At 42.9% G+C, this 11351-nt stretch overlaps 1 protein-coding gene across 1 annotated transcript in view; it reads left to right on the top strand.

Annotated features, from left to right (window-relative positions):
- Positions 1-792: 792 nt before the first annotated feature.
- Positions 793-11351, top strand: part of PANK1 (pantothenate kinase 1) — a 28042-nt gene continuing 17483 nt past the window's right edge. Inside the window, exons 1-2 of the mRNA XM_082002062.1 lie at positions 793-1100; positions 9570-9922. Of these exons, the coding sequence (XP_081858188.1) occupies positions 845-1100; positions 9570-9922 (609 nt within the window). The 5' untranslated portion in view covers positions 793-844. The remainder of the gene's footprint in view (positions 1101-9569; positions 9923-11351) is intronic.

Genomic DNA, 11351 nt, shown 5'->3' with positions numbered 1-11351 from the left:
AGGAGGAGCCGTTATGTGACCTGTTTTTACTTAAGGACAATCATCTGTGTGGTGACTGGCAGTTTATATAAAGAAATGACCTTCACGTGCAGAGCAAAATTCAGTTAGTGTTTCTTTTCAAGTATATGCAGCACAGTTCACCCAATTTTATTTTATGTCCACTTGATATTTAATATTTCATTCAGGAAGGGAGTAAATCACTGTCACAAGATTGTCAGTGCTGTGCAGGGAAAGCCAAAATACTGAAAGAGCATGAGGTCAAATGCACTCAAGGTCACACCAGTCCCCCTAAGCTGTTGAGGAAACATGTGACAACGTAGACAAAAACTTGAACGTTGATACTGATTTGCAAATAACTTTGTGTGAGGTCCAAGGCATCCCTGGGGTCACACACACACGCCTCCGAGACGCGGATACCGAGTCACGTGCCTGTGCGGCTGGACACCTCGAAGCCAAGTGAGCCCGCAGCAGGCCCGCCCGCTGCGCACCCGTGAGCGGGGTCCCGGGAGCTGAAATTGCACCGGCTGCCAGCCCCGCCGTGCGAAGGGGTCCGCCCCGGCGCGCTCCCTGGACTGCTCGCGCAGCCCCACAGGTGCCGGGCGCGGCGGCCGGGAGCGCGCACGTTACCCGAGGAGCGGGGTCGCCGCGTCCCCGGCGGAGGGCGGCGGCCGCCCCTCTGCAGCGCGCTGCGGGCAGGGCGCCTGCGCCGTGCGCCGCCGCCGGCGGGGGGGCGGACGCCGCATCCCCAGCGAACGGAGCTGCGGGCACGGGCGCCGGCATGAGCGGGGGCTCTGCCGCGCCCAGCCGGAGCTGAGCCGGGAGACAAAGGGGAGAGGCTGCCGCCATGGGGGAGCAGCTCCACGCCCAGCCCGCCGCCCCGGCGGGGCCGCCGCCCGCCGCCGTCTCCTCCTGCTCGCTGCTCGGCGGGCTGCTGCAGAACGGCTTCCACCCCTCGAGCCAGCCGCTGAGCAACGGCAGCTGCGGGGAGGCGCCGCACCCGCTGCTGCTCCGCCCGGAGCTGCCGCCGCTCAGCCACGGCTCCCCGGCTAAGAAATGCCGGCTGCGCCGGAGGATGGACTCGGGCCGGCGGCACAGGCCACGTAAGTGATGAGCGCGGCGGGCTCGGCGCGGCGGCACTGCGGGGCGGCTCTGGCTCGGCTCGCCGTCCCGCTCCTCTCCGTGCGGCGCTGCCGCAGCCCGGCTCGGCGGGCCTCGACAGCGGCCGGGTGTCAAGCGGCCGCCGTGTCCGGCGCCGCCCCGCCTGCAGAGCGCCGCCCGGCCGGGGCTGCCAGGCGCCCGGCTCCTGCGCCGCGGGCGTTCCCCCCCGCCCTCCGCGGTCCGGGCGGGCGGAGCGAGGGTCCCCGGTGCCGGCCAATGCAGCGGCGTCGCCCGGGCACGGCCCCGCTGCCGCGTGGGCCGGGCCCGCCCTGCGCCAATAGGGCGGCGGCGGGCGGGGAGCAGCGGCCCGGCACAAACGCGGCGGGCGGCGGCTTCGCGCAGACTAGAGCCGCGCCGAGCGCCGCGTCGGGCGGTGCCCAGGGTTCTGCCGGCCGCTGCCGCCTAGACGCGCCCATGAAGCTCATAGTGCTTAAGCAGCGCTGTAAGTCGCGCCCGGGCGGGGGTCGGCCTGGGGGCTGTTTTGCGTTGGGTCTCGGGGAGGCTCTGCGGTCCTAGTGCGTGCTCCTGCCCTGCCCTAAACATTGTTAGAATTAAGGAGAAAGTAGACCTAGGAGCTGAAGGCAAATTATTTAGGCTGAAAACAAAAAAGTATCTTACAAACGCGACGAATTTGCAATTGAACTGAGTGAATTTGCTCCTTATAAGCATCGCCTGTAGCTTTTGGTTTGTTAGTTTGTCAGGTGTTAGTGAACTGTCTGTCGTCTTCATGTTTTATTTTAAAGTTAGGAGTCTCAGACATCTGTATTTGTAACATTTATATAAGGTTTGTTGATTAATAGTATGTTTTGTTTACTTGGTCATAGCTAATTTCTTATATATAGCTATGGAGCTAATGAATAATTCCAGCATGAACTCTACAAGTAAAACAATTGAATGGAAAAAGTACTTTGTTTCTTTGCACTCTCACTTCACTAGCCCTTCAAAAAAAGCTAACAAATGTTTGCTTCTTTGTTAACAGTTCAGCATGTTCGGAAAGCGTAATCAGGGTTAGTCAGGATCACAGCTACCCACTGCCAAAACTTAAAGATGTTTCTACTCAGTACAAAACAGAGTGCATTCAGCCACTCTGGATTTTTTTTCCTCTTTTTTTTTTGAAATGAATATTTAAAAAGAGTCTCCGGATAAGCAGAACTTGTTCTCTTGACTATTTTGATAGTCAGAAACAGCCTTGAAGAGCTTCAGCTTTCACAAGACAACTTATTACCGTGCCTTCTCCAGCTTTTTAAATGTTTTTGCTGAGCTACACACACCACTCTCCCTTAGAATGTTTTCTGTATTGATTAATCATGCAGTGCTTACTGTACCTGTTTGTAGTTACCTTAGTCTTCTACCAAATGTAACATATTGGTGATCAAATCATTCTCTGTCACAAGCTGTCTTTTGTAGTCTTTGTCCAGCTTCATGTGTTCATTTAGGAACAAAAACTGCAGAACTTGGACTAACTTACGCTTTGATTTGGTGTAACTAAGAAGAGTCAGCACTTGCATATCAAACTCTTCATAATATTAAAAACTATTTTGAAGCTAAGAATAAGGCTTTTAATTATTTATATAATCACTTGAATAAGAATCAATGAGGAATTTGGAATCTCTTTCTCATCTTGAGGGGAAAAAGAGCCCATCAGAGTAGAGAGCGTAGGTGACTGGCTATATTGCCCAAGATGTATGGCAACAGAGTCTTCAGTTGTGGGGTTTTAATGCAATGAGGCTTTAAGGAAAACAGCAGGTGAGGGAAATGCTTTGTAGAACTATTTTCTGGGCAATTTCTTTGCTGAATAAAACACATTAATTCTTGTTGATCTTATACTTTTTAATTTATATGGCTTATTTTGTACAAGAATAAATTTGCGATTTAGTATTAGTCTTGCAGGAAAATATGACAGTACATTGTCACCAGCTTAAAAATTCCATTAAATTATATTAAAATTCTCCTGGTACTATGTAGCCTTCCACTGTATCCATCTGTAGTGAATACTACACAGTCCCGTTTTACTGGTTTTTTGTATTTAATCCTGGCCTTTGCAGATGTTTGTTCTGTGCTTAAGGACACATTGCAAAATGAAGTGCGGTTGCCACATGGTATGTAAGACTTCAGTATTGATTGTGGGGTTTGCTTTGCGTGGTGGAAAAGATAATGAGATAATTGGCATTTCCCAATATTTCAACAAATGAAACCTATCTTTTTGCAGCGATTATTCCTTTAATCTTTGCAAATTATATGTTTTCTTGATTGTTTTTGCTTTCTGCCAAAGTGATGGTAGACTTCTATATTCCCAAGTCTTCTTCCCCTCAGAGAAGGGAAGATGCCCTTTGAAACCAGTATGCTTTGCTCATTAGCCTGTGGTGAGAGAGGATCTGGGGACTAACTTATCTTTTGACTCACCTTCTGCTGAGAAGCTTGTCTTTGCTTTGTTTTTTCTTTAGTTGAAGTAGATGAGTTGCCAGGGATGTTAGGCTTCTGTCAGTTTTCTGGTTCAAATCACTAGTGCAGCTGCTTTGTGAGACTAGGGTTTACATTACCTTTGCGTATCACAGCACAGCGTAATGAATACAGATAAGTATCTGTTTTGATGCCTTGCACAGTGAAGCGCTCCAGAAGAGAATAAAATACTGAAACGGTGTGAATTCTGCAAATTTCAAAAGTCTGCTTAAGCATCATGTTCAGTTTAAATGTGACCTTTGAACAGAAGAACAAGAAAGAGCAGTTAAGTGCCTTCATTGATCCCTGTGAAACGGCATTGTAGCCAGCTAAGGGCAAAGATCTCAGCATGGCAGTTAATGCTGTGAAGCACCACTCTAGTTATTCTACATCAGATGTAGGGAAGAAGCCAGCTGAATATCTTAATTCTATTGCTTTTCTTAAATTAAGCTAAAGCTTTGGGGTCTCTATTCAGATTAGCATCTTACCAGCTGGCTCTGGGTGAGATGTAATTGTTAGGGGTCAAAGAATGTGTATTTTGAGGCATTGTGACTGTATAGCTGTGGCAGTTATAATGCATATTAGTTGTAGTTTATAAACACTTTGAGTTGTAGCTTCACAGTAAAGAATGCTTTTGGCCAATGTTTAGGTTGTTACACCTGTGATGTTTGGCTGCAGCATGATTATGCAGCACTACTTAAAGCCAGGTGGAAGCTGTGGAAAACCTAGGATTCTTCACCTGCAGTGAAATATGGAATGCCATGATTACATAGTATATTTTGGTGAAGAGTACAGGAGTGAAAATGGTTTTGGTCTTGCTATTGTTTGGCACAGTAAGTACAACATTATCGGTTACGGAAATTTTGTTCAAGGCATTGGAATATCCTACAATCTTTTAATCTTAAGAATTGCTTCAGGTGATGTGCTGCTTAAGTTAGTCTCCAGTTGATTTTAATGTAGGTGGGAGTAAGGGTTGCCTAAGGGGTAGGACTGGTCATAACAAACTGAACTATTTGATGTGTTGTGATCCAGCATTCTGTGAGTTAAAATCGCATATCAGCATTGCCAGCAGGAATGGGAAACTTACGCAAATCACTTCCATCAGGCTGGGTGCTATCAGATCCAAGAATGAGTTTCTTGATAGATAATCATTGCTGCTTCTAGCTTTGTAAGTTTTGGCTTTTATTCGTTAGTTTGTGTGTTTTGTTTTTGTTTTTTTATTGAAGCTATACAGGCTAGGTAATGACCTAGTCTCCCAGTACTATCTTCAGAAATCAGTTTGTGGTAATACGGCTACATATGTGTGGTGGGTGGTCACACCTGTTTAACAAACAGCTCTGTGCTTTTGAGTTTGAAGGGGTTTTTTTGTTAGAAGTTTGGTTGGTTGTGTGTTTTGTGGGTGGTTTGTAGGGGTTTTTTTGGTGGTTTTTTTTTTTTCATTTTCTGTTGAGGAGGAAGACATTCTATAAGCTCTGGCTGCTGAAGATGAACTGGAAGGCTTTGCCTGATATATATACACACATGTTTTATTTAGCACTAGCTTTGTAAGGTTTGAAAAAAATTCCATTACTAAGCAGATATAATTAATTTTTTAAGCTGTATAAGCTATGTAGTCTGTTTTTGTTCAAAGGAAAATAAATGCTTCCATTTTACAACATGTTTGGATTGCTCAAAAGAACTGTGTAAAGTAGGAAGAAGTAATTGAAAAATATATGTAAGGTATTATCAGCTTCTTTTTTAATAGAAAAAGGTTTTCAGAAGTTGTGAGAATACTATTCCATCTAACGTGTGACTCTTGCTTATTCCTGCCACTCTTCCCCTCTGTTTTTTTTTTTGGCTCTCCCCCCCTCTTCCAATCCCAATTAAAAAAGGAAGTTCTTAGATCATCAAAGCATCAAGCAATGCAAATTAAATGTAAATGAAAAATGTAAATCAAGTAATAGGATTTCTTCCTGGACATACAGATGATGAAAAGCAGCTGAACCGAAGAGATTTCATACAAGATATTTATGGCTAAGATATCAGAGTATTGATACAACCATTCAAATTATTGATAAAAAAAGTGAGATACTGTATCTGTGTTTGAGGAAATACAGGTCTTGTAAGAGAGATGTGCAAGCTGAAACAGTTTTGGCAAAAGAAGAAACTGCTGCAAACTGGTCATAGATAAATTGGGGGTCTAGGTAGAGAGAAGTTCTAACCAGCAGGATTCAGGCACCATCTCCTTCTAAGAGTTGAGGAGTAAAAAAGATTCAGCTAACCTTATGTGGTGGTTGTTGAAACATATGAAAAGGATTACCCTTGGTTATCTTCTTTAACGGGGGGAAATGTTACTTAGTGACCCAGGAGTTCCCTTTCATTCTGGCTTCCCCTGAGCTCTTGTCCATGTTGTGATTTGGTATTTACCCTCCACACCCTCTCCTTATATTGTATATTAAGCATAGGAGATTTAAAAATCAAATATGTTCAATTCTGAATGTAGTATGCCTTACAGGAATAGTCTTATAGGTTCATACCCTTCAAAGTTTGTGCAGAAACTAGGTGAAATGTATCATGGAATTTCTCATGAGTGAACCTTTCCCCCAGATAGAACAGCTGTTGGTGTGCATCAGATTACCTAATTATGCAATCCTGTAGATACCTTCTGTTTGCATTGTCACATGCTTCTGCAGCTAAATTTTGGAGTAATGGAGATTTTTATCTCAACATAACAAACCAGTAAGTAGTTGATGCAGTTTATTAACATAAAGAGAATTAATTTTCTTAAGAAGATAAACAGACTCTTTGATTTATGCTAGGCTTCTAAGAATGCATGATTCATCTTAACACTTTCTGTATCAGTTCTATGGGACCTAGAACTAGATTTTTATAGTGTCGTTATTTTTTATCACTTACTGCAGTGTAGCAATACAGTAGACTAGTTCTATTTTCTCCACAATAGTAGATTGCATTGATCCAATAGGCGTATTGCATACTGACTTTGAGAAGAGGGAAATCAGCTCATAACAATCTTATCAGACAGTTTTAGTTAAGTGCATTTTTTTACACCATGAAAGCATTTCTGCAATGTATCCAGTGTCTTCATTTTTCATAGTCAATCGCACAATTTTGACTAACTGTTATCAGCCTAAGATGTGGATGTGGTAGATTTCACTTTCCCCTCCTTGCTTTCCTGGCTTTTACTACCTCAATGTGAATAAATATCCAGGTCCTTATCAATGAAATGCTGGGCTTCCAGTTTAAAATAAACAAAAAACCGACAATTTTTCCCCCGTTTTCCCTCAGGTCTGTGGAGACTGTAACTACACTAATACCTTTCTTTCTTCATACCCCCTGGTTGTAGCAGTGAGGGCCCTAATGATGTTGGTGGCCTTTGAATGGTCTTACTCTCCGTATTTAGGCAGGTGGAGGAACCCAGGAGCACCTTGCAGTCTGCAGGCACGCTCCCATTAGCACCCTATTTGATGGTGTCAGGGAAGTTGAAGTGTATAAGTGACAGCTAGGGTGGATTGTCTAAAGATACTGAAAGCAACTGATGGTATTCACACAGTGGTGTGTTTTGTTTTGAAACTTGTTGATAGTAACAAAAGATAGAACGAATAAATTTTTAACATAATCGTTGGAATACAGAAGTGTTTCTACTGTCACTCCAGTTGTACGGGAGCTATATGAATTTCAGCAGGAATTGTCAGTAACTTTGAGACTTGTTTTTTCCTAATTGGTCAACCAGTCAAAATAGTTGTCATCTTTAGTGTGATTCCAACAGATAGCTGGTGTTAGCAGCTGTGAAGAAAACTAAGCTGCTGCTCTGCGTAACTGAAATATCAGTTGTTGTGGACTTATCTTGTGCTCTTTATTCGTGCTGAAGAAAACTGCTGCTGTTCTAGGAGCAAAGTTCTTTTCTTTCTGCAGTGCTTTGGCTCACAACAAATTGAAAGGAACTTGGATTCATAGAGAGAATAAACTGAAAAAAAAGTCTTGGCATTTCTGCTCACTTTTTAAATGTGAGCATTGCGTGTACCTATCCCAAGAACTATACAGACTTGAAATAACTTCATAGTTGTTTTCTACAGTACTTATTCTTTGTTAAAGATTTAGTTATGACTCTCAAAATGTTAAGATATAATAGTAGATGTCTTGGCAGTCATTTATTAACAACTCTCAGCTGTTAGTACTTAACACTTTTATTGCTGGGCTTGTGCTTTAAAGCAATTGTTGGTGCAGGTAGATTGTAGCAGATTCTATGCCCTTAATGTAGAGTATTGGAAGTTGGCTTACGTGTAGCTACAGGCTGGTTCTGTATGGCACAGTCCAACCATGCTGCTTTTAAAATTAAACTTCCTGTTTGCATAGTTAAGAAAATCCAAGGAGGAGACTTACTGTTCCAGTGGGACAGGTAATTAAAGCTCTCAGCAGCTTAAATAAAGATTTGTGTAAATCGCTAATGGAATTGGTGTCCTGGGCTCCAATGCATTGTAGTGTTGTACAGTATGGACCAGACTACTTTTGCCTAAATATTAACCTTGTACTTCCACAAGTGTTTGAGTTACAGGTTAGTGTACGGCAACATACTTTTCTCTTCAAAATAAAGCCTATTTTAAAAACACTTGTTTTGAGTTCTTCACGTTTCAGGGAGCTCTCATGTATCTGCATAGGATGTATCTTCCCAAATCTCAAATTAGACTTCATTTCAGTGTCTTTGTGACTTGTAGGGCACGGAGAAGAAATTAGAACAGGTAACAGAAGGTGCGCTTAGGAAAACTGAGCTGTAAGCAAGCTACTTCCTGGGAGTTTATGCATGATGCCTTCCTTGCCTTTAGGGAAAGGGGAGAGAAACTGATAATTCAATTATTTGGCATACAGGAATGGATCAAAAGAACTGTTTCAAACATCTGACATTGAAGGATTGGCTTTGGGGGATGGGTATGTTAACAATTGTGAAATTTAAACTTTTTAATTACTCAGCCAGACAAGAATGATGCTGGGACCCTTGTGCTAAGAAGTAAAAGACTCTAAGCTACTTTCAGCCTGAAGTTGAGTAACTTAATACTGATCTGTGATTACCTGAAGAACAACAGTGTGATCAGTACCTCCTATGCTTATTAAAATCTTTGCCCAAGGTGTTTATGTTTAGATTCACTGGCAGAAATATCAGTAATGTATATGGTGTCCATGGTTTGGCGTTTATATCAATAAGTTGGGGTGCCCTACTTGGTAGAATCAACGTTTCTAGCAAGTCTGCTGATTCTCCCTAAAAGCAGAGAGGTGACTGTGTGACTGCCATTTTAGAAACGGATCTTAGATGTTATCCACATACTCAGTACTTTAATTTCTCTAAGAAACATTACTAGCTGCTGCCTCCTGCAGTACCTGTGTATAGATTTTGTATTTTAGAGCTGCTCGTTCTGGTGGGTTGAAGTCTGGAAACTCACAGCATAATGGGACAGTTACGTATTGCTGCTCTTCAGGCAGACCCGTGTGACTATGGAAAATCCAGCTTGTCTTGGAAAGGCAATTGTAGATGCTACACAGTGGGAATGTGACTTGAGAAATCTTGTTCTCCTGTTTGGTTGTTTCTTCCTCCTCCTCTCCTTAGTCTATTTTAAGAATTGGTGCCAGGAGTCAGACTGGGTGAAATGCAGCAATTGTGCTCTGTCAAGAGCTGCTGACTAAAGAGTAAAATACTTTCCTGGGAAAAAATATTTTCATTTTATTAAAACCTGTTTCTCCAGAAAAGAGTATTTTGATGTTTTCTTTATTCTTTTTCTTAGCTGAGGCTTTATGAAGTCTTAAGTTAGAGAGGTGTTTAATACATGTGAATTGGACATGTAAGTGACCACCAGCTTTCAGGAGCAGATACTGCTAGTGTGACTGCACCGAATTGTCATTCAGCAACTGTTTTAAGTGATATGGCTAAGCTGTATATTTATAGTGACTTTCTCTTTCTTCCTCCCCAACCCCTTTGTCCTTAGCATTTCCATGGTTTGGAATGGATATTGGTGGAACGTTGGTTAAACTGGTCTACTTTGAACCTAAGGACATTACTGCAGAAGAGGAACAGGAGGAGGTGGAAAACCTGAAAAGCATTAGGAAATACTTGACCTCCAACACAGCCTATGGTAAAACTGGCATTCGTGATGTCCATCTTGAACTGAAAAACTTGACTATGTGTGGACGCAAAGGAAACCTGCACTTCATCCGCTTTCCTAGCTGTGCCATGCACAGGTTCATACAGATGGGTAGCGAAAAGAACTTCTCCAGTTTGCACACTACACTCTGTGCTACAGGAGGTGGAGCTTACAAGTTTGAGGAAGACTTTAGAACGGTACGTGAACATTTCGTATGGATTCAGTGGGAAGTACTTTGAGAAAACATCATGGGAGTCCCTCTATTAAAACCTGCAGAGAAAATAACAATTTTTATCTGTCCTAACTGGTTAAGATTAACAGAATCAATTCACATTTGTTAATTGGTGGAATTGCTGAGAACATGGAGAGGGCAGGGGAGGGTATTCTACTTGCCGGGTATTCTACTAAAGTATTAGTGTACAGGACGTCTCTAGTAAATGTTGTGGGTTTTTTTTTAGAATACAGCTGTGATGATCAGATGCCTCATAATCAGCTGAGGGTGCATTATGACAACCTAGAAGCCTGCGATTAGGTACTCATCTTACAGACTGGATATTTACTGGAAGACCAGAAATGAAACCATACAGGTTTCCTTCCCCTTGTGTTAGTCTTCTTAAAACTTCTTAAGAGTCTGGAAGACCAAGTGTGAAGCAGGGGGAGAAACAGTGTATGTAAGTGTGACAATAGCAGCTACATTTTGATTTCAATTCTGGGAGTACATCATGTGAAGAAAGGCAGTTCATGACGTGACTAGGTCCCAGATCCCTTACAATTTAAAAATAACCTCTGCAGGGAGCTCCAGAAGCTGGTGGAAATCTGAGGTATTGGGATGCTGCTGTTTGTGTAAATTTAGCAATAGTCCTGGCTCCTGAGTGCACTAGAGTACACTGCAAAAATGGATTGTGGTAACAGAGGCTTAGAGAGCCATTGTGCAAACTGCATTAGAGAGAAATAGTAATTCGGGAGGCAGTTGCCTGTTGTGTACGTGTCTATTGGGGCATATCTTCTTTTTTTTTTTTTTTTTTCTGTAAAAGAATGACTAGTCTGCCTGTACCAGAGCAGTCTCACTAAGATTAATGTGAATGATTTACTTGGCAGGCAGGTCTGACACTTCTGTTCCTAGCTTTTGACCTGATCTTGAGCATGATGGATGGCTGCTGGGTATGACAGGTTACATCAGTTGCTTTTCTGTCTCTGCTTCAGTCTAGGTAGCTATCATACTGACTTACCAACTGCCATTGACTGCAGACCTTGACTTTGTGTCCTTCATTTTTAACTCCAAGCATCAATTCCTGTAGCACAATATGTTTTTCCTCTGTCAATAGCCCTCACCTACCAGATGACCAAGATCCTCAGGGGGAAAGAGAATGGTGTAAGAGATCAACATGAATTCCAGCTGTTATACTGTTGTGCAGTCATTTTCAGTAAATGTTGGACATGGAAGCAGCTAGGCTAATGAAGGACTATTAAGTTTCTGAGTTGCTATAGTAGGCCACTACTAGTGCCAGTTTTCTTGTCCTTTAGGCTAATTTCAAGTCCCTTAACGTGTTAGGGTCTACTGATGATTGAGTTCTCAAAAGTTTTAGTTTGTTTCACATTGTGTGAGGATGTTGGCACCACAGTAGG

Source organism: Phaethon aethereus (genome assembly GCF_964289735.1).
Source record: "Phaethon aethereus genome assembly, chromosome: 7".
Taxonomy (NCBI): domain Eukaryota; kingdom Metazoa; phylum Chordata; class Aves; order Phaethontiformes; family Phaethontidae; genus Phaethon; species Phaethon aethereus.
Note: the sequence above shows the minus strand (reverse complement) of the source record. Positions and strands in the feature narration are given on the sequence as shown.